The sequence below is a fragment of the Esox lucius genome, chromosome 20, assembly GCF_011004845.1.
Source record: "Esox lucius isolate fEsoLuc1 chromosome 20, fEsoLuc1.pri, whole genome shotgun sequence".
NCBI lineage: Eukaryota > Metazoa > Chordata > Actinopteri > Esociformes > Esocidae > Esox > Esox lucius.
This window is the reverse complement of record NC_047588.1, coordinates 45,379,289-45,402,742: the sequence shown is the minus strand read 5'-3', so window position 1 is coordinate 45,402,742 and position 23,454 is coordinate 45,379,289. Positions and strand designations below refer to the sequence as shown.

At 41.6% G+C, this 23,454-nt stretch overlaps 1 protein-coding gene across 4 annotated transcripts in view; it reads left to right on the top strand.

Moving 5' to 3' along the window:
* Positions 1–23,454, top strand: part of thsd7ba (thrombospondin, type I, domain containing 7Ba) — a 292,455-nt gene that overhangs the window by 121,508 nt on the left and 147,493 nt on the right. For all 4 annotated transcript variants that reach the window (XM_034289054.1, XM_029115860.2, XM_029115859.2 and 1 more), the window contains exons 8-9: positions 10,788–10,979; positions 12,703–12,934. In XM_034289054.1, the coding sequence (XP_034144945.1) occupies positions 10,788–10,979; positions 12,703–12,934 (424 nt within the window). The remainder of the gene's footprint in view (positions 1–10,787; positions 10,980–12,702; positions 12,935–23,454) is intronic.

Sequence of the window (23,454 nt, the reverse complement as noted above, 5' to 3'; positions counted from 1 at the left end):
AGGATGGGGTGGTAGGACACAAGATCAATCAATCAAATTTATGTATAAAGCCCTTTTTACAACAGCAGTTGTCACAAAGTGCTTTACAGAAACACCCGGCCATAAACCCCAAGGAGCAAACATCAGTAGTGTTGAATTTCAGTGGCTAGGAAAAACTCCCTAAGAAGACTGACATTTTGTAAGAAGCCTAGAGAGGAACCAGGCTCAGAGGGGTGACCAGTCCTCTTCTGGCTGTGCCGGGTGAGCATTTTAAGAGTACAAGTTGTAATGATTAATGAGGCATGTGTCCAGAGTCTATTACAGTTTTTCTCAATCATTTTGGCTCATTTTAAGAAACAGTCTTCACGTTCTCTAAACTCTAAGTACAATTGTCACAACTTTTTCATGGGACATCAAAATTCTATGGCATGTCTGCAAAATGTAGTAACTCACCCAAAACCTTTAATTCATGCTTCCAAACCTAGTGATTGTGTCAGTCAATTGGCCAGTGCCAACAAAATAAATGTTTTTTCACATCGTGTGAGCCATACTGATCAAATGTTTAGATGTTTTTTCACCATGGCAGTCAACCCTGGAAATATTTGTTATATGTAAATTTCAATTTTGTTCTACTTTTTTGTCTAGCTGAATGCTGGTGTGTATCACACTGAGCTTTTTAGATACCGGTTTCAACAGTGGTAAAGGTTTACTGGGAAAAGTGAATACTCTACAATTCTGTAGTACATTTTTGCAAATATTGCAGATCTCAAACATTTAATATCATATACATTTATGGAATATACATGATGTCTGACAGATTTTGATAATTGAATGGATCATTTAGCATGTGATGGCTCAAACGATGAAAGAAAGTTTAGAAGGTGTGAAGAGTATGACAATTTCACTGAGAATCAACTCATCAGTTTTGATCAACAAGCCATGTGCATGTTGGTATTGTGCCAATTGTAGAAGCTAGTCTAGCCGTGGAGTCACGATTTTCTCATCTTGTCCTGCTACAGTATGTTTAATTTCGTTATCCATCAAGGACTTTCTGAGGATTTAAACATGCATAGGGAATAAATATATTGTATTGTTTTTACGAACTTTACAACAGACTTTGAGTGGATAAAATAAAAAAAAACTACATCAAGTTGGACATGAGTAGGCCATAACTAACAGCAAGTTCGTCTTCTTGCCTTATGAACTAACAAGGAACTTTCTTCAAGACAGCCCTATATACAAACATTCACTAGTGTCTCCCAACAATAAACAACAGAGCTTCATGATAGACTGAATCTGAAGGTTTTGATACTGAAGTGAATGGATGTAAATATCACATCACCATAATCCAACACACATGAAAGGGTCTTGCACAACCATTTTTTTGTTGACATTACAGGCCTAATGTGTTTCTATAAAAGAAACTAATTTTAAGCTGAAACTTCTTAACCAGTTCTGAGAAGGTTTTGGAAGGCATTAGAAGGTTTTATGACAGTTTTGGAAACCCCCCGGATTTTGCATATTTTCCCAAGTCAATCAATGCCTTTCTGCAAACCTGTGAGAATGTGGAATACAGTTCAAAACAAGTACAGGACATGGTTTCAACCATGTGTGGACAATAGTGTGTGTTCTTTATCTAATGGCAAAAGGTCTGAGTTATAAAGATGCTCTGTCTTTTTATGTTGATGATTTACAAGAAAATGATGCCCTAGTCTCAAAGTTTGTGGCTAAAATGTACCAGAGTAAGCATGATAAGCAAATGTTTAATTGCATACAACATGCTCAATCTTGTGAATCGTTTAATTTGTGTCATGGTTGTTGAAGAAATAGAAAAGCAAAATCATGCGTCTCTCAACTGTATCTTTTAGCTTTCTCATGTAAATCCATATCAGGCTTCAACAGTATATTGCAAATCGATGAGTCCAAATCATTTTCTCGCAGTTTTTCTAACTGATGTTGTGGCACCAGAAAAAATGTCTGAGCATGATCCATGTTTAACCCTGTCTCGATGCAATTAGACTGGTTAAGAATGGAACTGCAACGCTTAGTAATGGCAGTAGAAAACCTCCAGATTGGTTAATGGTTTTTATTTTCCTTGCGACTGAAGTGTTCTTTCTAAACGTATGTAATTTTGGCTTTTTGTCTCTTTACTTTTCGGAGCTGCGATTCTGTTAAGGGTATATTTCCGCACCTTAGATTAAGCGCTATTTCACAGAGTGATAGAATGAGGTCGGTGGAGGCTGATTCTAAAATAACTTTTCGTTGACTTGCCGGTGCCTTAAATATCATCTTAAAAAGTGGTACATTTCTACGAATGCTTTTAGACTATCACATTTTCTTAGGGATGTACGCGACAGGCCAATCCCCTGAAAATAACCCTGTTCTCAGGCGGTAGTCTTCTGGTGTTGTAGCTTTAAAGTCAACAAGTAAATAACCAAAAGGCGGATGTGTTGCATCTTTAAAACTCACCATGAAGAATTGAGAAAGACCCGAGTATATCTGTCTGCCTAAAATACTAATCTGCTGATTGTCGCTGGGGTTTTTTAAACAAGATGAGGTAGTTTGTGTTCAAGTTAATAGTTCTACTAGATTTGCCTTTAACAAACATGTTTTGGACAAGGTAAATTGCACTCAGGTTACGGTGGTGTGAATATTGTGTGAAAACTCTCCATATGCTCTTTTCATTTTTCAATAATTAAAAGGTTATTTTTCTGAATCGGTAGCAGACTGTCATCACACAGCGATGTTGGTAGACCTTCTATAAAAGTAATATCCCTCACCTTCAACATTTCATCATACAGCGGTTGCCAACATGCATAAACCCAGACGATATTTTGAATTTCTTTGGAGAAAACAACGTCAGCATTATCAAACAACATCTTCACAAAAATGTTTTACCCGAGTTACTGGGGCCACTAATGACACAGCTGAACGGGTGTTGAATTCGCGGGTCAAAACCGCTATCCATCCTAGAATGCGGTTTAGTACCCGTAAGGCCTTGTGCTGTAATCAGGGAGCAGTACACGCTTGTTGTACACAACTCTGAAATGCTTAGACACTACTCGGTTTTTCAATGTGAATGTTCTTTTATCTCTAGCAATTGTGTCTGCATTAGCAAGGACGTGATCATCATCACCACCCTCGCCCCATACAAAGTTGTCAACCAGTCGTGTTAGCGTCTCCAAGTTAACAATGATTGTGTTGTAGCTGTTGAGCGTAATGCCTTTTGCTTTGAGACAAGTCAGACCTTTAACGGTTTTGTGACCGTATGTCTTTGGCCCGCCACTAACAAATTGAGCGATGCTGTCACCATCCGGTAACTCATTGGTCAAGTCACCCAAGAATGGCCCCAGTGGGGGCACCCAATCCCCATGGCATGTGACAAAGATCACTGAATCAGTGTCTGTGTAGAGTACACGTCTATACAACTTCTCCAGGAGTGAATACAACTCAAGTCTAGCATAAGCGGTTGTGAACGCTGCAATAAAATGTTTGCCTTTACATGGTTTGATTGGTGTCTGTTTTGTGTAACGCCACTGTACCATCGTAACTGTGTCTGAGATGAAAGAGAAATAACCAACTTCTATTTCACTGGAAAAAAGGTACTGGCTAAACTCCTCCAGATCTGTAATTTGCATTGTGTTCATAAGGTTAGTCCGCTCACCCTTCATACCCCAATGACTATTCATTGCCAATTTAGCCAAAGATCGCCAAGCACTGTTTACAACAATGTTTTCCTTGTCAAGCTGCACACCCTCCTTTGTATGATATTCACAGATATACTGGTCTTTAGCCTCGTCAACCACAGATGGCGGGAAGCTGCTAGCTTCCTTCTTGTGCTTCAGGAATGTTCTCATGTGATCATCTGAGGTCCTGGTGAAATCTGACTTCAAATATTTTCACATAACACTTATTTATTGCCTGGGAATTTAACGTTCCGGAACCTTAAGGCCCATTTGTTAATCATCAAACATAACCCACCGGTTATAACACTAGTCTGGTTTGCTCATTGGGCATTGTAAAACATCAAAGTAATCATAAATTACAAAGTCACCAGACATGCATATGTCACTCCAGAGGTCCCGCCCAAACACACATCATACAGGTCCACCCCACCTGTCACATAAATCACCATTCTAACACATTATAACCTACATTTACTACTAATATGCCCTGATTTAAAACCAGACATATACCTTTTCTAAATGCAATTTTCTGATAATAAGGAGCACAACTGTATGTTTACTAAAGACTCCTGGATTAAACAGTCCTGAAGTCAAGACTGTTTAGCGTAGAGAGAGTATTACTTTATTAAGGTAATAGTCTACTAGATGCAGGACGATAATTATCAAGATAAATAGTATCCCCACTCTTATATAGTATCAGTGGCAGTCAATGCGTAAATTCCAAGTCTGACCGATAGATTACTGAAATGTTATCAATTATAGAAATAAATGACCCTCCCTTGGACTTACTTCAGATTTACTGTAAACCCTCCCCTATTTCTTTTTGTGTTTCATCATGTTAAATTACAATCTCTCCCTTTGCTAATATATGTTGATAGAATTGCCCTCATGTGGGCTATAGCAAACAAGCAAGCATGCTACATGCCGCAGCAGCTAGTTCCTGGTATAAAGTTGTGCTCATACCCTGGCAGAAATTGTGTAATTTTGCCATTGATTTTGAAAATATGACCAACTGTTTTATTTTAGAATAGTGATCATACAAAGCCATGTATTATCACATAGTTATTTGGCTCCTTTTTAAATCATAATGATGACAGAATTCACCCAAATGGCCCTGATTAAAAGTATATATACCCTTGAATGTTTGGCCTTGTTACAGATACACAAGGTGACACACACAGGTGAACATGGCAATACAAGGTGAATTTCTGTGGGTTTTTAAATTGCAATTAGTGTCTGTGTATAAATAGTCAATTAGTTTTTTAGCTCTCACGTGGATGCACTGAGAAGGCTAGATACTGAGCCATGAGGAGCAAAAAAGAACTGTCAAAAGACCTGCGTAACAAGGTAAGGGAACTTTATAAAGATGGAAAAGGATATAAGAAGATATCCAAAGCCTTGCAAATGCCAGTCAGTACTGTTCAATTCCTCCTGCAAGAATTTGGGGTCTCATAGACTAATATTACAGAAGACTGCACGCTTAAGGGGGCAAATCACAGTATTAAGAACTCAGGGTATGCAGACTTTTTTGAACAGGGTCAGTAAAAAAAAATCCGGACCACGTAAACGGAGCTGGCTAAGAAGAGCGAATGTCTCTTACTGACTGAGTGACTGACTGACTGAGCAATTGACTACCCTTTGTTAAATAGTGTAGTGGTTAGAGAACCGGACTTGGAACTATAAGTTTGTATCTCCTCGCAGGCGATGCGTATATTGTGACCTTTTTCTTGTGGATTTTCGAAGTACGAATCTGTGCATGGTTTTGGGTCAGGATAGACAAACACATTTGCTGCCTTAACAACGTAGTTACGATATCTTAAGCCTTAACTAAAACTGTATCCAGTTATATTGCGGCTGTTTCTGGCATGGAATAGTTCTCGCTAGCAATTGCTCAATTCTTATGATTATTCCTAGGAAGTTAGTAGATACTAGTAAGCCTATTTAACACAATCCTCAATCAACTTGTAATGCCGTGGTGTAGTGGTTAACGACAGTGTCTCTCATATAAAATACTTACGTTCAAATCTATTGAGAGGAACAACATTTGTTAATTATTTCTGGTAGATTCCACGATTCTCATCTTTTCGCTTGATGGAAAAGTTAGTTATCGTTGCCTTTATTGATAGTTATTGTATAAAATGACATTCACGAATGAAAGAAAGGTCTTACGCTGTTCCAAGGTCTGCTGCTATACTATTGTGCTGGGGGATTGGGTCAGTTCTCCTTCTCCACTATAAATCGTTGTTGATATGAGGAATGCATTTTCTGAATTTTCTCAGTTTCCTCCCGTTTTAAACTTTAGGAGGACATGAGGTACTGGTCCACAGCTGCGGAGTACCTGGTTTGGGTGGCCCGTCGCTGTCCTTGTCCATCTGGTCATACTTCTGACCTAGTCTAAATTTAAATAGACTCTGGATTTAGCCCAGATACATTTATTAATTATTCCAATTGGACTCACCCGGCACAGCCAGAAGAGGACTGGTCATCACTCTGAGCCTGGGTCCTCTCTAGGTTTCTTCCTAAAATTTGGCCTTCTTAGGGATTTTTTCCTAGCAACTGAAATTCGATACTACTGTTGTTTGCTCCTTGGGGTTTAAGACCGGGTGTCTCTGTAAAAGCACTTTGTGACAACTTCTGTTGTAAAAAGGGCTTTATAAATTCATTTGATTGATTGATTGAAGAAAAAAGTATGTTGTTTTGCCATGAAAGAAAATAGCTTTGGCAGACTCGCTAGCAATTGCTCAATTCTTATGACTAAGTTAGTAGATACCGGTAAAGCTTATTACTTGCTAATACGCTGTTAAAACAGCCAGTGGCAAACACCATACATAGACGCTATTTGTGGTGGAGGTAAACTTAGTAAGAAACATTAGTCAGTTTAACTATCAGTTTAATTCATAAATGGCCAATTAATTATTAAAACGACCAGTGGCAAAAGAGGATCTTTTCAGGATAGACACAAGAGGCTATGCTGACACCCAGCAAATGTACAGCTCTGTGGTGTAGTGGTTAATGATGTGGGTGACCTGGGTTAGAATCTCGAGATGGCAACACTCTCTATATCGGGCGGGCCGAACTAGGCTTGCCTGGTTTCTTTGTTGCCATGTTTTGTTTTATGATTGTGCCATTCCGTTATGACTTACAGTTGAATGTGAATCCCATAAGAAACTAATGACATGTGTTTTGCCTGCTCACTCATGTTTTCTTTACAAATGCTGCATATATTATTTCTCCAAGGGTATGCAAACTTTTAAGCACAACTTTAAACAGCCATCCAGAAGGTGCTGACAGGTATAACGATCTTCCATTGGTCATTAGCAACACTTGCTGTTTATACCTGCAGTGGAGAATGTGCATACATTTGCATATACTCGCTTTTATTAAAGTTGGTTGTCGTCCTGTTCACGCCATGCTTGCATAGACCAGCTTCCCTTCGGGGTCTGTTTCATAGCTTCCAGTGAAAGCTGTAGAGATGCCCCCGTTAGGCATTCAGTCATCCAAGGAAATGACCTACATACACTCTATGCACCTCCAGGTTCATTACAGATATATGCAGATCACATTATGAGCCAGTGTCTATAAGTGTATTATGGTGGGTGCAAGACATGAAGAACAAAAATATATTGGGTTAGATACAATATGCTGAAGGTTACAATGCTAGTAGCTGATATATACTGCTGTATTATGTTTTGAAGATAAGGTAAAGACTTGAAACTTTTTTATGCTGTTTTTCTTGAACAAAGGAAGAAAACTATTTTACTATTATCACAGAGGGTAAGGACATGCTGAAGGCTGTTTTTGTCCCTTCTTTTGTATGCAGGTTGGGTACGGAAATCTACAGTTTTCAACTGTTCTCAGTGGGCATTTGTACATCTATCAAACATTTTTACATTCACCACTTTAGCTCAGTTAAATGGAAAATCTGCATTAAGCAGGAAGATTGAAGTCCCACACTGCTTATTAAATGGCTTACAGTCCAAAACCATTATATGAAACACTGGAAAGTTTCCATTTCAACTCACTATGTACCCTACAATGGGGAATTTACAGCAAGTGTAATCATACAAATGGAGCACTGTACTGAACCCAAGAATTACTTCTGTATGGACACATCTGATGTAAATACATGTAGGTGTATTCCTGCCTGCGCTGTTCCTAGGTAATCAGGGCTTTCTCTGTTCCAGATTCCATGCTGCTTGTTGTGAGAAATTGCAGCTTTAAATTGTCCATTTTCCTTTATTTGTATTGGATGAAGTTACACTTCTGTTAAACGGTCTTCTGTCAAAGCTGGAGGAAGAATGAATGATGCTCAGTGTGGTTATCAGTTTGTTAACTGGTGCTCCAGGCCCAGTACAGCTAGTCCACACCTCCCATTCCTCCCAAGTCATGAAGGCCTGGGACGTGGTATCCTGGGGGTTTCCGACAGCTTACCAAGGCCCTTAGACTCTGAAGGCTAGAAACACTAGTGTTCTCTCTGTCCTCCTCTTCCCATGTCCTCTTCTGCATGTCCTCCCTGTCCTGTTCTTCCCCTGTCCTCTTCTGCTTGTCCTCCCTGTCCTCTTCTGCCCCTGCCCTCTTCTGCTTGTCCTCCCTGTCCTCTTCTGCCCCTGCCCTCTTCTGCTTGTCCTCCCTGTCCTGTTCTTCCCCTGTCCTCTTCTGCTTGTCCTCCCTGTCCTCTTCTGCCCCTGCCCTCTTCTGCTTGTCCTCCCTGTCCTCTTCTTCCCCTGTCCTCTTCTGCTTGTCCTCCCTGTCCTCTTCTGCCCCTGCCCTCTTCTGCTTGTCCTCCCTGTCCTCTTCTTCCCCTGTCCTCTTCTGCTTGTCCTCCCTGTCCTCTTCTCCCACTGTCCTCTTCTGCTTGTCCTCCCTGTCCTCTTCTCCCACTGTCCTCTTCTGCTTGTCCTCTTCTTCCCCTGTCCTCTTCTGCTTGTCCTCCCTGTCCTCTTCTTCCCCTGTTCTCTTGTGCTTGTCCTCCCTGTCCTCTTCTTCCCCTGTCCTCTTCTGCTTGTCCTCCCTGTCCTCATGCCCAGAGGATGTTTTTGTGTAGCGAGACATTTCAGATTGAGTGGCAGAGTTCAGCAGAGATAATGATGCAACCTTGAAAGACAGCAGAGACCAGTCTGTGTGAATCTGATGCCTACAGCAGTCTGACATGATGGAAACAAATCTGTCAGGAAGGGACACTCCTATCGCAGGTTTCACGTTGCTAGTAATGTTAAGACCTTATCGTCGTAATTCTGATAGAGGGTTGCTGTCAATAACAATTCATTTTGGAAGTACAGTTAATTCAAACAACTTTCTAATGAGGTCCAATATAATAATTGTTAAATACTATATTTTATACATACACATACACATTTTATATAAACATTATATATAGTGGGGAGAACAAGTATTTGATACACTGCCGATTTTGCAGCTTTTCCTACAAAGCATGTAGAGTTCTGTAATTTTTATCATAGGTACACTTCAACTGAGAGACGGAATATAAAAAAAACTGAAAATCACACTATGATTTTTAAATAATTAATTTGCATTTTATTGCATGACCTAAATATTTGATGCACCTGTTTAAACTCATTACCTGTATAAAAGACACCTGTCCACACACTCAATCAAACAGACTCCAACCTCTCCACAATGGCCAAGACCAGAGAGCTGTGTAAAGATAAAAGGATAAAATTGTAGACCCGCACAAGGCTGGGATTGGCTACAGGACAATAGGCAAGCGACTTGGTGAGAAGACAACAACTGTTGGCGCAATTATTAGAAAATGGAAGAAGTTCAAGATGACGGTCAATCTCCCTCGGTCTGGGGCTCCATGCAAGATCTCACCTCGTGGGGCATCAGTGATCATGAGGAAGGTGAGGGATCAGCCAAGAACTACACGGCAGGACCTGGTCAATGACCTGAAGAGAGCTGGGACCACAGTCTTAAAGTAAACCATTAGTAACACACTACGCCCTCATGGATAAAAATCCTGCAGCGCACACAAGGTCGCCCTGCTCAAGCCAGCGCATGTCCAAGCCCGTCTGAAGTTTGCCAATGACCATTTGGATAATCCAGAGGAGGAATGGGAGAAGGTCATGTGGTATGATGAGACAAAAATAGAGCTTTTTGGTCTAAACTCCACTCGCCGTGTTTGGAGGAAGAAGGATGAGTACAACCCCAAGAACACCATCCCAACCGTGAAGCATGGAGGTGGAAACATCATTCTTTGGGGATGCTTTTCTGCAAAGGGGACAGGACGACTGCACCTTATTGAGGGGAGGATGGATGGGGCCATGTATCGCTTGATCTTGGCCAACAACCTCCTTCCCTCAGTAAGAACATTGAAGATGGGTCGTGGCTGGGTCTTCCAGCATGACAACGACCCGAAACACACAGCCAGGGCAACTAAGGAGTGGCTCCGTAAGAAGCATCTCAAGGTCCTGGAGTGGCCTAGCCAGTCTCCAGACCTGAACCCATCATAGAAAATCTTTGGAGGCAGCTGAAAGTCCGTAGTGCACAGCGACAGCCCCGAAACCTGAAGGATCTGGAGAAGGTCTGTATGGAGGAGTGGGCCAAAATCCCTGCTGCAGTGTGTGCAAACCTGATCAAGAATTACAGGAAACATATGATCTCTGTAATTGCATAGAAAGGTTTCTGTACCAAATATTAAGTTCTGCTTTTCTGATGTATCAAATACTTATGTCATGCAATAAAATGCTATTTAATTACTTAAAAATCATACAATGTTATTTTCTAGATTTCTGTTACAGTTCTTACAGTTGAAGAGTACCTATGATAAAAATTACAGACCTCTACATGCTTTGTAAGGGGAAAACCTGCAAAATCGGCAGTGTATCAAATACTTGTTCTCCCCACTGTACGTGTCAAGCGGTGTATTAGTGACCCCTGCCCTATTTTATATATTAGAGATGTAAGAAATCAAAGATCCAAACCATTATCACCGTTCTCCCCACTGTGTGTATATATATGTATATATATTTGTGTGTGTGTATATATATATGTATATATATACACACACAGTCTCTAGGATCATCTGTACATGTAATCTATGAGACAGAATATTTTGGTGATGTAAATCAGCTCTATTTAACATTGTTATTAACTGCGGTCCAGGTGTGGATGTGTCCAATGGCCAGTGTCCAGATCCCGCTCCCTCCCCTACGGTTCCCTGTGAGGTGTCTTGTCCTGGAGACTGTGTTATTAGCTCCTGGTCCTCCTGGTCCTCCTGCTCCACCTCCTGTTCCAGCAAAAATTCTGAGGGCAGACAGAGACGTTCCCGCACCATGCTGGCTCTCCCTGGAGAAGGTAATAATGTTACTTTGTTGGGTCTCCCTGGAGAAGGTAATAATGTTACTTTGCTGGGTCTCCCTCTACTTTTCTGGCTCTTCCTGGAGAGGGTAATAATGTTACTTTGCTTGGTCCCCCTGGAGAAGGTAATAATGTTACTTTGCTGGCTCTCCCTGGAGATAGTAAAACTTTTACTTTGCTGGGTCTCCCCTGAAGAAAGTAATAATGTTACTTGGCTGGCTCTCCCTGGAGAAGGTAATAATGTTACTTGGCTGGCTCTCCCTGGAGAAGGTAATAATGTTACTTTGCTGGGTCCCCCTGGAGAAGGTAATAATGTTACTTGGCTGGTTCTCCCTGGAGAAGATAATAATGTTACTTTGCTGGGTCTCCCTCTACTTTTCTGGCTCTCCCTGGAGAGGGTAATAATGTTACTTTGCTGGGTCCCCCTGGAGAAGGTAATAATGTTACTTTGCTGGCTCTCCCTGGAGATAGTAAAACTTTTACTTTGCTGGGTCTCCCCTGAAGCAAGTAATAATGTTACTTGGCTGGCTCTCCCTGGATAAGGTAATAATGTTACTTGGCTGGCTCTCCCTGGAGAAGGTAATCAAATCAATCAATCAAAATGTATTTATAAAGCGCTTTTTACAACAGCAGTTGTCACAAAGTGCTTTACAGAGACACCCGGCCTTAAACCCCAAGGAGCAAACAACAGTAGTGTTGAATTTCAGTGGCTAGGAAAAACTCCCTAAGAAGGTCGAATTTTAGGAAGAAACCTAGAGAGGACCCAGGCTCAGAGGGGTGACCAGTCCTCTTCTGGCTGTGCCGGGTGAGATATTAAGAGTCCAATTGGAATAATAAATAAATTTCTCTTGGCTAAATCCAGAGTATATTTGATTTTAGACTAGGTCAGAAGTATGACCAGGTGGACAAGGACAGGAACATAATAATAATAATGTATAGTAATATAGTAATAATGTTACTTGGCTGGTTCTCCCTGGAGAAAGTAATAATGTTACTTTGCTGGGTTTCCCTGGAGAAGGTTATAATGTTACTTTGCTGGCTCTCCCTGGAGATAGTAAAAAGGTTACTTTACTGGGTCTCCCTGGAGAAGGTAATACTGTTACGATGCTGGTTCATCCTGGGGAATGTAATAATATTACTTTGCAGGCTCACCCTTGCAAAAGGTGGGCCCGTATGGTGCCTGTTATTGATCTATGTTTTAGAGCGAAAACTCAAGACAATTAATTATAACTAAACAGGGCAAACATCTTAGGCGATCTGAGAAATTATTTATCTGGTCATTATCTGGTCAGTTAGTGTTAGTGTGGTAATTATTGAAAATCAGTCTGCCTGCCATTTTCTTAACAATACCATTGCTGCAGCTGGCGGTAGAATTCAGGATTCATGTTTACTAACTCCACAATAGCTAGCTAACATTTGGTGTAAAATGTAGACCACCACACCTTTTTCTTTCCTTTCCAAAAAAGTTGATAAGGAAGGTTTTGTGTGAGGAACAGAAGGGTTAAAATTAAGAGACCCCTGCAAATTGAACGCTTCTGTTCCTCACTCAAAACTTTCCTTTTCAACTTTTTATAATTGTTTTGGTCATTGTCTGTATTCCTCATCTGTGTTGGTCACTATCTACCTGTGTTCTTTGTTTATCATTATCTACCTGTTTTGATCATTGTATGTGTTGATTGCTATTAACCTGTGTTGGTCATTATGTACCTGTGCTCCCCAGGTGGTAAAGATTGTCCAGCGTCTTCTGCTCTGAAAGAGTGGAGAGAGTGTAACAACCACCCCTGTGTTGTTTTCCACTGGGAGGCCACCTCATGGGGACCCTGCATAGAGAACTCCAGTATGAGTCTAAATAGAACCTTCCTGGAGAACGGAACTGTCACCTGTGCTGTGGGAGTCCAGAACCGTAAAGTGACCTGCATCAAGATGAACGTTGGACAGGTTATCAGCAAAAGGTAGTTATCAGCAAAAGGTAGTTATCAGCAAAAGGCACTGCCCATTACAGGTTATAGATTCTAAAGGTAAATATAAATAAAATATAGTGATAAACAATGAGGCCTTCAAAAGTAATGTACTCTTACAATCTTCATCCGGCACAACCAAAAGAGGACTGGCCCCCCCTCAGAGTCAAGCCCCTTTGGGTAATTTCTTTCTAGGTTCAGACCCCTCTAGGGAGATTTCACTAGCCCCTGTGGATCCATTTATTTTTGTTTCTTTCTCTTTGAAGTTGTAGTCTAGGTATCTGTATAAGCACTTTGTGACAAATGCTGTGGAAAAGGGCTTCATAAAATGCATGTTATTGACAGCTTCTACCTATATTAAAGTGAACTGTGAATGCGATCATAAATCCAAGAAACACAATCTACTTTATAAAACCATAGGTCTTTCTCACCCTGGAGAGATCTGTTAATGCCAAGCTGTAGTCTAGAGGTTTTCAAATGTTTTGATGGGCTACCAAATATTATGGAACCCCTTTGAGGCTGAGAGAAAATGTTGAAGTTTGAAAGCAAATTTCCTGTTTCATATAGATTTTGAGTGCTTTTGGCTAGGTCATCGTTGAAAATGAGAATTGGTTCTCAATAAGATTTACCAGAAATATTTTATTTTTTACCTAACATAGCCAGTGCAAATGTGATCAGCATGAAAGGTTAGTCTAGCTCAATGGCACAAAACCAGATTTTTTTTTTACTTTGTTGGCTCTAGGATTAAGTCTAGTGACCTTTTGGATGCTGACCCAATTCTCTAACCACTGGGCTATGTGCCACCTTTTGTCTGCTGTAGTTATCTCTCCCTTTCACTTAAATAGAGTAATGGATTTTGGAAAGGGAACATTCTCTTTTTAATGGCATAGTGGGATATATTGTCACACATCAGGAAGCCAGATGAATAAATAATTGAACTAGTTTGTCCTGCTCTGTCTGATGTATTATTGACTAGGCCGTAAAGTGCTTCATAGAAGGGTCTATTTCATTACAATATTTATCCTGTGCCTGTAGAGGACATTTTATTGAAAGCTGTCATTTAGAGTGTAGGACTGTCAGCCTGCAGAACGCACCCAGGTAGATGGGTTCTCTGTGATAGACAAGGTGGATGGGTTCTCTGTGATAGGCTTGGTGGATGGTTTCTCTGTGATAAGCAAGGATGATGTGTTTCCTGTGATAGGCAAGGTAGATGGGTTCTATTTGCTGATATGTTGAACCAGTCCAGACACAGATCCATACTGCTGGAGGCTGATTTAACACAACATCCCTGGGGACCACCTAACATAGAGCACACAGGTTTTCTACAACACACCTTTAATGGTCTGCATTTAATGCAGTTTCTAACAGATTCCATGATACTTAACATATTTTAACAGATGTCATGTTACCAAAAAGTCTGAAAAATAACATGAAACTGAACATGTTTTAACAGATACAGTGGGGAGAACAAGTATTTGATACACTGCCGATTTTGCATGTTTTCCCACTTACAAAGCATGTAGAAGTCTGTCATTTTTATCATAGGTACTCTTCAACTGTGAGTGACGGAATGTAAAACAAAAATCCAGAAAATCGCATTGTATGATTTTTAAGTAATTAATTTGCATTTTATTGCATGTATTTGTATTTGATACATCAGAAAACAGAACTTAATATTTGGTACAGAAACCTTTGTTTGCAATTACAGAGATCATACGTTTCCTGTAGTTTTTGACCAGATTTGCACACACTGCAGCAGGAATTTTGGCTCACTCCTCCATACAGACCTTCTCCAGATCCTTCAGGTTTCGGGACTGTCGCTGAGCAGTACAGACTTTCAGCTCCCTCCAAAGATTTTCTATTGGCTTCAGGTCTGGAGACTAGTTCGGCCACTCCAGGACTTTGAGATGCTTCTTAAGGAGCCACTCCTTCGTTGCCCTGGCTGTGTGTTTCGGGTAGTTGTCATGCTGGAAGACCCAGCCACGACCCATCTTTAATGCTCTTACTGAGAGGGAAGGAGGTTGTTGGCCAAGATCAAGCGATACATGGCCCCACCCATCCTCCCCTCAATAAGGTGCAGTCGTCCTGTCCCCTTTTCAGAAAAGCATCCCCAAAGAATGATGTTTCCACCTCCATGCTTCACGGTTGGGATGGTGTTCTTGGGGTTGTACTCATCCTTCATCCTCCTCCAAACACGGCGAGGGGAGTTTAGACCAAAAAGCTCTATTTTTGTCTCATCAGACCACATGACCTTCTCCCATTCCTCCTCTGGATCATCCAATCAATCAATCAAATGTATTTATAAAGCCCTTTTTACAACAGCAGTTGTCAAGGAGCAAACAACAGTAGTGTTGAATTTCTTGGCTAGGAAAAACTCCCTAAGAAGGCCGAATTTTAGGAAGAAACCTAGAGAGGACCCAGGCTCAGAGGGGTGACCAGTCCTCTTCTGGTTGTGCCGGGTGAGATATTAAGAGTCCAATTAGAATAATAAATACATTTCTCTGGGCTAAATCCAGAGTCTATTTGATTTTAGCCCCCCAAACCAGGTACTCCGCAGGTGTGGACCAGGACCTCATCTCCTCCTAAAATTTTAAACTTAAAAATTCCAGATGGTCACTGGCAAACTTCAGATGGGCCTGGACATGCGCTGACTTGAGCAGGGGGACCTTGCCTGCGCTGAAGGATTTTAATCCATGACGGCGTGGTGTGTTACTAATGGTTTTCTTTGAGACTGTGGTCCCAGCTCTCTTCAGGTCAGATTTTCTGGATTTTGGTTTTAGATTCCGTCTCTCACATTTGAATTGTACCTATGATAAAAATTACAGACCTCTACATGCTTTGTAAGTGGGAAAACCTGCCAAATCGGCAGTGTATCAAATACTTGTTCTCCCCACTGTAGTTATCTGGTACATTTGGTAAAACAGTCAATGGATTTAGAAAACTCCTTTAGATTAGGCCATGTTGGCTTTGTGATGAGTTGGGTCAGGTTTAAACCAACACACAACTCCTTCATATGATCTGAGTCACACATTATCCAATCGATTTTCAAATCGCCTAATATGACCACTTCAGATGACATAAAAGATGATAAAAGATCTGTTAGCTGATCTAATATTACAGTCGTTCCCTAATTTAAGGCTTCAAGCTAAAAATCACAAATTATTTTGAAACTGAGCAGGATTTCAACAAGGAAACAGAAAGATAAATCACAACCCCTCCTCCCTTGCTCATTGTATCTAATCTGAAGACATTATAACCAACAAGTCCATTGTTTTTTCCAGTATCCAGGTTTCCGAACAAATGAGGATATCACTGTTATTCTGATCTATCAGCATTTTTACAAAATCTATTTTAGGCGATAAGATCATAATATTTAGGTGAAAGAAACCAAGCCCCTTGCGATATCTAAAATCAAGGGGGTGTTCAAAACAGGAGTTTTGCTAACAGATTCATAGGTCAGGAAATTGTATGGGAACTGTAGTAAGCTTATGCTTAACTTACACCCCTAGGCCTGAGGTTACATCTAATGGGAGGCTGGCCCAGTCTTTCTGCCATGACTAGTAATATGAAATGTGACCTTTTGTAAACAGTGATCCTTATGTGGGAGCCATAAGTCCTGAGGATTAGCCTCCAATATTCCAAAGCAGCAAGCATCATAGATTCTACACAAAGACAGAGTGAGAGACAGATTGGAGGAAAGAATGCTGGAGCCATACCTGTTTGGGTGTAGCTTGTCCCATAAGAATACATTTTGCCAATCAAGGAAAAAAATTTTATGATCCACAAACGGATTCCTAAATGTGCAACAGTATCCTTTGAGCCAGCTATGTAACTGCCTAATCCGGGTGAAATTAAAATAGTTAAAACGCGGAGATGGAAAAGGTCTGGATATAAAATCTTATTTGAATGTCTCCAACAACTGCAGCTTTATATCATTAGATCCAACGTGAACCACAACAGCTGCGGTGGTGGAATGCTTGTTCAGTAGACTCGGAAGCCGTGTATTTAGATCCAGGATCTGGGTACCCAGATAACAGAAAGTCTTAGCTTGCCTAACAGCTACATTTTGAACCCTGGATTTGTGGGTTGACTTGAGTGCTAGGGTCTCTCCCTTGTTATCTGCCTCCTGGCATATTGTCGAGGTGTAGCAGCAACCACTGCCAGGCCTAGCAAAGAACAGGGAGCATTTTTGCGAATTCTACATCTTGCTGGGGGTAATGAGCACGTCCAGGTCTTCCAGGACCTGGAATCTGCTATCCAGTTGTAGCACCTCTGAGACCATGATGGTTTCTCACCTCCCGGAAAACTTGTAACCCAAGGGCAGAGCTGGAGTTAAGCAGACATGGTGCTTGGGTTTTGTTCCCAACCTGGGCCAGGAATCCTCCAGGGGTCCACTGGAATTGGAGGTTGGTGCACCACTGGAGGTAGGTTTACCAGGCCATGGGCAGGTAATATCATCCTCCCCAATTCTGGATGTGGTAACACTATCGACCATAGAATCCAGAAGTTTGTCATCCTCCCTTTTCTGCCAGAGTGTCATGGTGAGCAGCAGCACCACCGTGCCATATATTCTCAAGTTCCCATATCACACGAACACATCCCGGACTGTCACATGTCTCCAATCTTTCACACCAGGTCCCAATTTGTATCGTTGTATGTGTTTAAATGTTTCCCCTCTGCTACCCACACTGTGGATCATTGTTGCTGTTGCCTCTGTTTGTATGCTGGTGAGTGTTGTTTGAGCTACTGTTTGAATGTTAGTTGTTAAGTCGTGTTGTCACGCACTTTATTTTAATTCAGTCCTTTCATTCAGTATAGTTTTCCGTTCGTGTTGGGTTTGTTGTTTGTTTTCATTAAAACCCATGAACAAGATAACTGCCTGGTTCCCTTGCCAACACCACACCACAACTACAAGCGTTACACAGAGGACCGATACTCTCCCTTCTAACTCAGTCACTCTCTGGATCTTTGTAGAATGTTGAGTCAGTCAAACAAAATCATGTTTTTCTACTCTGAGCATTAATCCATAGGGAGAACAAGGTGGTATGTTTTGGTAAATTTGTTTGAATAATCCCTCCTTGTTGTTCTTTCAAATGTCTACAATGGTTAGAAAGATAGGTAGAAATTAGTGGTCTGCATTACTAGACCGTTATTTAAAAAAAACTATGACTTGCAAGGATGTTATAGTTGTAGATTCTCAATGTTGTGGGGGTATGGCACCTTTCACAGACACAGATTAGGCTCAGTCCTGGGGCTAAAGAATCACCATTGAGTTACAGGTTGATTTTATTTTTTTAGTCCAAGAGTATGCTTGGTCGATTTTTATTTATTTATTTATTTATTTATTTATTTATTTTTATGTCCAGGAGTACGCTTAATCTTTGTTGACAAAACCAATCCTAATGTTTCAATGGACCAAGCAATTGTTGAAGATGTTCCAGGAGTTTAGATAACATTATTAAACAGCATGAATGTGTACATTTACTGTGCAATGCTTCCGATATGTCAGGTCAAGTTTAGCCCAAGGCTTTAGAACAGCAGTATGAATCCTTTGCCTATAGTTAACAGATGATTGTTTGAACATATGATCATTTTGTCAAAGTCCATTCATTGCCTGGAGCTAAGGTAGCCTGAAGCTAAGAGCTATGCACTGGCAAAAATAATAACTTGTTTAAGCCCCAAAATCACCTGCTTTCAGACAGTTATGGATTGCTGGTACTGTTTGAATGGAATGTTGACACACTGGACATTATAATTATATAATTATGTATGCACCTCATTTTATTGACAAAGAACACATTTTAAATTACAGCAACAACCTTAAATGACATTTTAATATACAAAAATACATCTCAAGTGTGATGGAAAAATCTAGAATGTGCTATATCAATGTTCAATCTGACCTTGTGGTGTCACGGTCCAGGCTCGGCTTGCGTCCCCTGGCTCTGGAGGTTTGAGTTGCTGTTAATACAATGCCAGTGGGCCTATGGTCCCTGTCTCCCGTCTGGTGTCTACTGTGCTCCCATTACCACCTTTAATGGTAAGGCAGCAATTGTTGAGGAGAAATGTATGCCAGAATCTCTTATATCAATCAAATTCAATCACATTTATCAGCAGATGTTACAAAGGGCTTTTACAAATCACCCAGCCTGAAACCTCAAGGAGCAAGCAACAATGTTGTTCAACAGTGTTGAAGCACAGTGGCTAAGAAAAACTCCCTAAAAGGGGCCTACATTTAGGAAGAAACCTAGACAGGAACCAGGCTCGGAAGGGTGACCAGTTCTCTTCTGGCTGTGCTGGGTCAAAATTTTAAGAGTAGAAGTTGTAATAAAGGCATGTGGGCTGTGTCCAGAGGCTATAAAACCTAATCCAGGTCAGAAGCATGACCAAATGGACATACAGTCCCTGACAAAAGTCTTGTTGCTTATCTATTTTGTAGAAACATCTGCTATTAACCTGACTTTTAATTAATCAATTGGTGTTAGAAATAGCTCATATGAAAAGCTAAAACCCTCCCAAATGATGTTTAATGCACTGAAATAAATTAGTTTCACTGAAAAAATATTTATCATTTAATCAAGACAAAGGTCAGATTTTGGCAAGACAAAAGTTTTGTCGCCTATACAGAAATTGAACAAATTTACTGCAAATACAAAAATATATCAGCAAATTAAGTAGTGGTGCTGTGAGATCCAAATGTAATATCTTGTATGACTTCCATGAGCTTGAAGGACTGCGGTATGGCAAGGATTCATACAATTTATTGATGAAGTCATCAGGAATAGCAAAGAAAGCAGTCTTGCATGCCTCCCAGAGTTCATCAATATTCTTTGGTTTCGTCTTCCATGCTTCCTCTTTCATCCTACCCTACATATGCTCAATGATGTTCATGTCTGGTGACTGGGCTGGCCAATCCTGGATTCTGTCTTTTGTTTAGTGCTGGCTTCTGGGCACTGATTCGACCATGGAGGCCATTTCAAGACAGAATCCGACAAACTGTTCTGGTTGACACAGGGACTTCAGGTGACCAGGTCTCGTGGAGCTCTGCTGCAGTGGAAAAGGGGCTGGCCTTGGATTTTCAAGCCAACAAACGGTCCTCTCGAGCAGTTGTCTTGCGGGGTCTGCCTGACCTGGGCTTGTCAAAAACGTCTCCAGTGTCTTCAAATGTTTTTTTTTATCCTCTGTACTTGACGCTGAGACACATTGAAGGTGTCTGCCACATCAGCAGTGGATCTGATCTTCAGCCTCTTGATAATCAAAACTTTGGTCTCAGGGTGACTCTTAGGCATGTTTGCAGAGGTCTAGTTGCAGTTGATGTGAAGGTCTAGTGTACTGGGGTTGTTTTTATACACACCTGAGACCTAATTGATCCATTATTAGTCACAGGTGAAGCTCATATGACAAGGCGACAACACTTATGTCTTTGCAAAAATTGACTCAATGGGCTTTACCAAGCCCATTGAGACAGTTTTGTTTTGCACTGAAACATGTTGGGATTAAAATGAGCCTTTTCTTGTAAAGACTTGATTAGAAATATATTTCAGCTGCACTTCAGGTCAATTTGTACACAAGCGACAAGACTTTTGTCAGGGACTGTAGACGGGGATGGGGGTTGTTCAGCAGAGATGGCAGCTGGAATCATCAGGTATCGTCTTGAACCGCAACACAACCTGCAGGATTTTGGACATGGGCAGCAGTGAGTGTTTCAAGCCTGGTACTCCAGGCCAAGACCTCATGTCCTCCTAGGTTTAAATGGAGCAGAAGACAGGGAACATTAAAGAGTACATTCCTTAGGTTTACATGGATTTACAGTGTAGAAGGAGAACTGACACTACTTCTCTAATACAATAATATAGCAGCATGGGGGGGGGAACAGTGACACTGTGGCCCTATCCAGGGGAGGCCCCGGGCAGGGCGCAACAGTAATCCACCCATAGCAATCCACCCACATTGCCAAGCATCAACCAAGGGACACCAATCAACCGCAACCACTTTAAAATGAGGGCTGAGAATTGCCCGCAGGGTTCATCCAATGGGTGGAGAGACAACAACCAGCCAGTGACTCCGCTCCAAATGGCTTTGGAGAGAAGGCATCCCAGTGGCGATGTGAGCCCACTTGGCAAGACCGCAAGTGTGACAGTATCAAGCCTTTCCATTCAACTTCACATCCCTGGGCCAGACTGCACTTAATCATAGACCAGTGCCAACGTGTATGAATGTGTGCTTGTTATGTTTAGATTACAAAAGAGCATCTGTTTATCGGTACAGTAATCAGCCAATGGGCTTACAGTACTGTGTTGTGTAAATTGGACTGCGATGTCTATAGTGGACAACTGGAAGTTTCTTTGAGATGAGATCGAGTTTGTAAGACCAAGTGTCCACCCCACTGGGTTATAAACTTTAATCAACGTTGGCGTGTGCGGTACATACTGCACGGTCTGGTTACACAGGCGGTGTCACTTAACCCTACATGTCCGTGAGGCCCACGGAACTAAACATTGGTTCCTAACTATAGTTCCTATTGTTACATCCTTTCTCTTTTGAGAGTTAGAGCTGTTATCTCAAAAGTTGACTTTAGCCAACAAACAAAAGTCTAAGCCTAACAATGCTTATTGCTTAATCATCAACAATTCCATATTGTGGCGGATTACAAGGAGAGGTGAGGGGAGTGGTAATTGAAGGAAGGTATCGTTGGCTCCACCCCTGAGCCTTATACGGACTTCCTCTTCCAACCCGGACAGGCTGGGATTAATTGGGTAATTAGGCATTGGAGGGTAAAAGGGAAGCAGCTGGTTTTAGAAGGAGAGAGAGGATAGAAGAAGGTGGGACAGCGTGTGGGGAGAAGTGACGAGAATATAGAACTGTGTGACTACTTGGTGTGACCTGGACTGGCTGACTAACCCCCTGTGTACCGAACTGCTTTGGATGAGGACCTGTTGGTGGACTTCCTGTGGATAGAAGACGATGAGAACGGAGGGTGGACCATGAAGCAGTGGATGGTGAAGTAGTGGCAAAATCCCCTCTTACGCTGTGAATTGCCCTTAATAAACTTTCCAACTGTGTTCAACTGTACTCCTAGTGCCGGCTTGTGTTATTGTGCTGGTGACGTGGAAGCCCACACCCCCGGGCTTGCCACAATATGTTCATCAATCCAAATCTACTCTCAGCAACTGCAGAATTTAGAAACTAATAAAACTGAAAACACTGTATACATCACCTATTTCACAGTTTGATAGCACTCAACCATTCACTACGAACTTGAAATGTGCAAATGATAAAATCAATATCAACATATGTAAACCATAACTTTTGTGCTTGTTTACTTTTCAAATGCCAGGTGCATGTACACATTAGCATATCAATTTATTTATCTGCACGATACCACACAGTCCTTATATCGCTGTGGCTGCACCACTGTGCGACCAGCTCTGGTCGTGACAGGGGTGTCTCTGTCACCAGTGTCTCTGTTACCAGTGTCTCTGGGTGCATGTTCTGCTGCGACACTGTGAGGGACAGGAATAGTCTCTGCACGGTCATATCCCACAGCCTGGGGACGCTGATCTCGATATCAAGAGGGTCACTGAAGGTCACACCAGGTGCACGCCTGAGGTGTCTGCGATTTCTCCTAATGACACTTCCAGAGTGCAACTGAACCTCATAGGACCTCCCATCAACTGGTTTCAGCACCCTGCCTAATCTCCAGAGAGTGTGGGGTGGGAGTGGTTGTATCCTCACACATTTACCCGGGCAAGTATGTCCAAGTCTCTAGCTGATCTGTTGTAGTATGTACTCTGACATTGCTGCCTGTTCTTCAGATTCTGGCTGACCTGAACAACTTCTGGCATTAGCAAGGTTGCTTTCATTGGCAGCAGTGTTTTGGCACGGCGACTGAGTAGTCGCTGTGCTGGACTACTATCCAGGCCCTGTGACGGTGTGTTGCGGTGGTCCAGAAGTGCAAGATAAGGATCCTGTCCAGCCGCTTTAGCTTTGAAAATAAGTATTTTTGCCGTCTTGACATCTGATTCGGCTTTGCCATTGCTCTGTGGGTAGCCGGGTGATGAGGTCACATGCTGAAATCCCCAGTGTTTGCTGAATTTTTTGAAGTCCTGGGACGCGTATTGCGGGCCATTGTCTAAGTTCACTGAATCCGGAATGCCTTGGCGGACAAAATTAACTTTCAGTTTATCACTGTGGTAGATTTGGTATCTGCCAGGTAGTCTATTTCCCAAAAGTTTGAAAAATAATCCACCGTGATGAGAGAGTCCTTGTTGTCAAACACAAACAGATCTGTGCCCACCTTTGTCCATGGCCTGCTCGGAACATCATGTGACATCAGTGTTTCTTTTTGTGGTTTATTGTTCATTGATCTGCAGATATCACACTTGGCTATATACTTCTTGATCTGGTCGTTCATGCCCAGCCAGTAGACACACTCTCTAGCTCTACATAAGCATCCTTCAACACCCAGATGTGATGAGTGTAATCGGCTAGTGATGTCTGATCTCAGTGTGTCA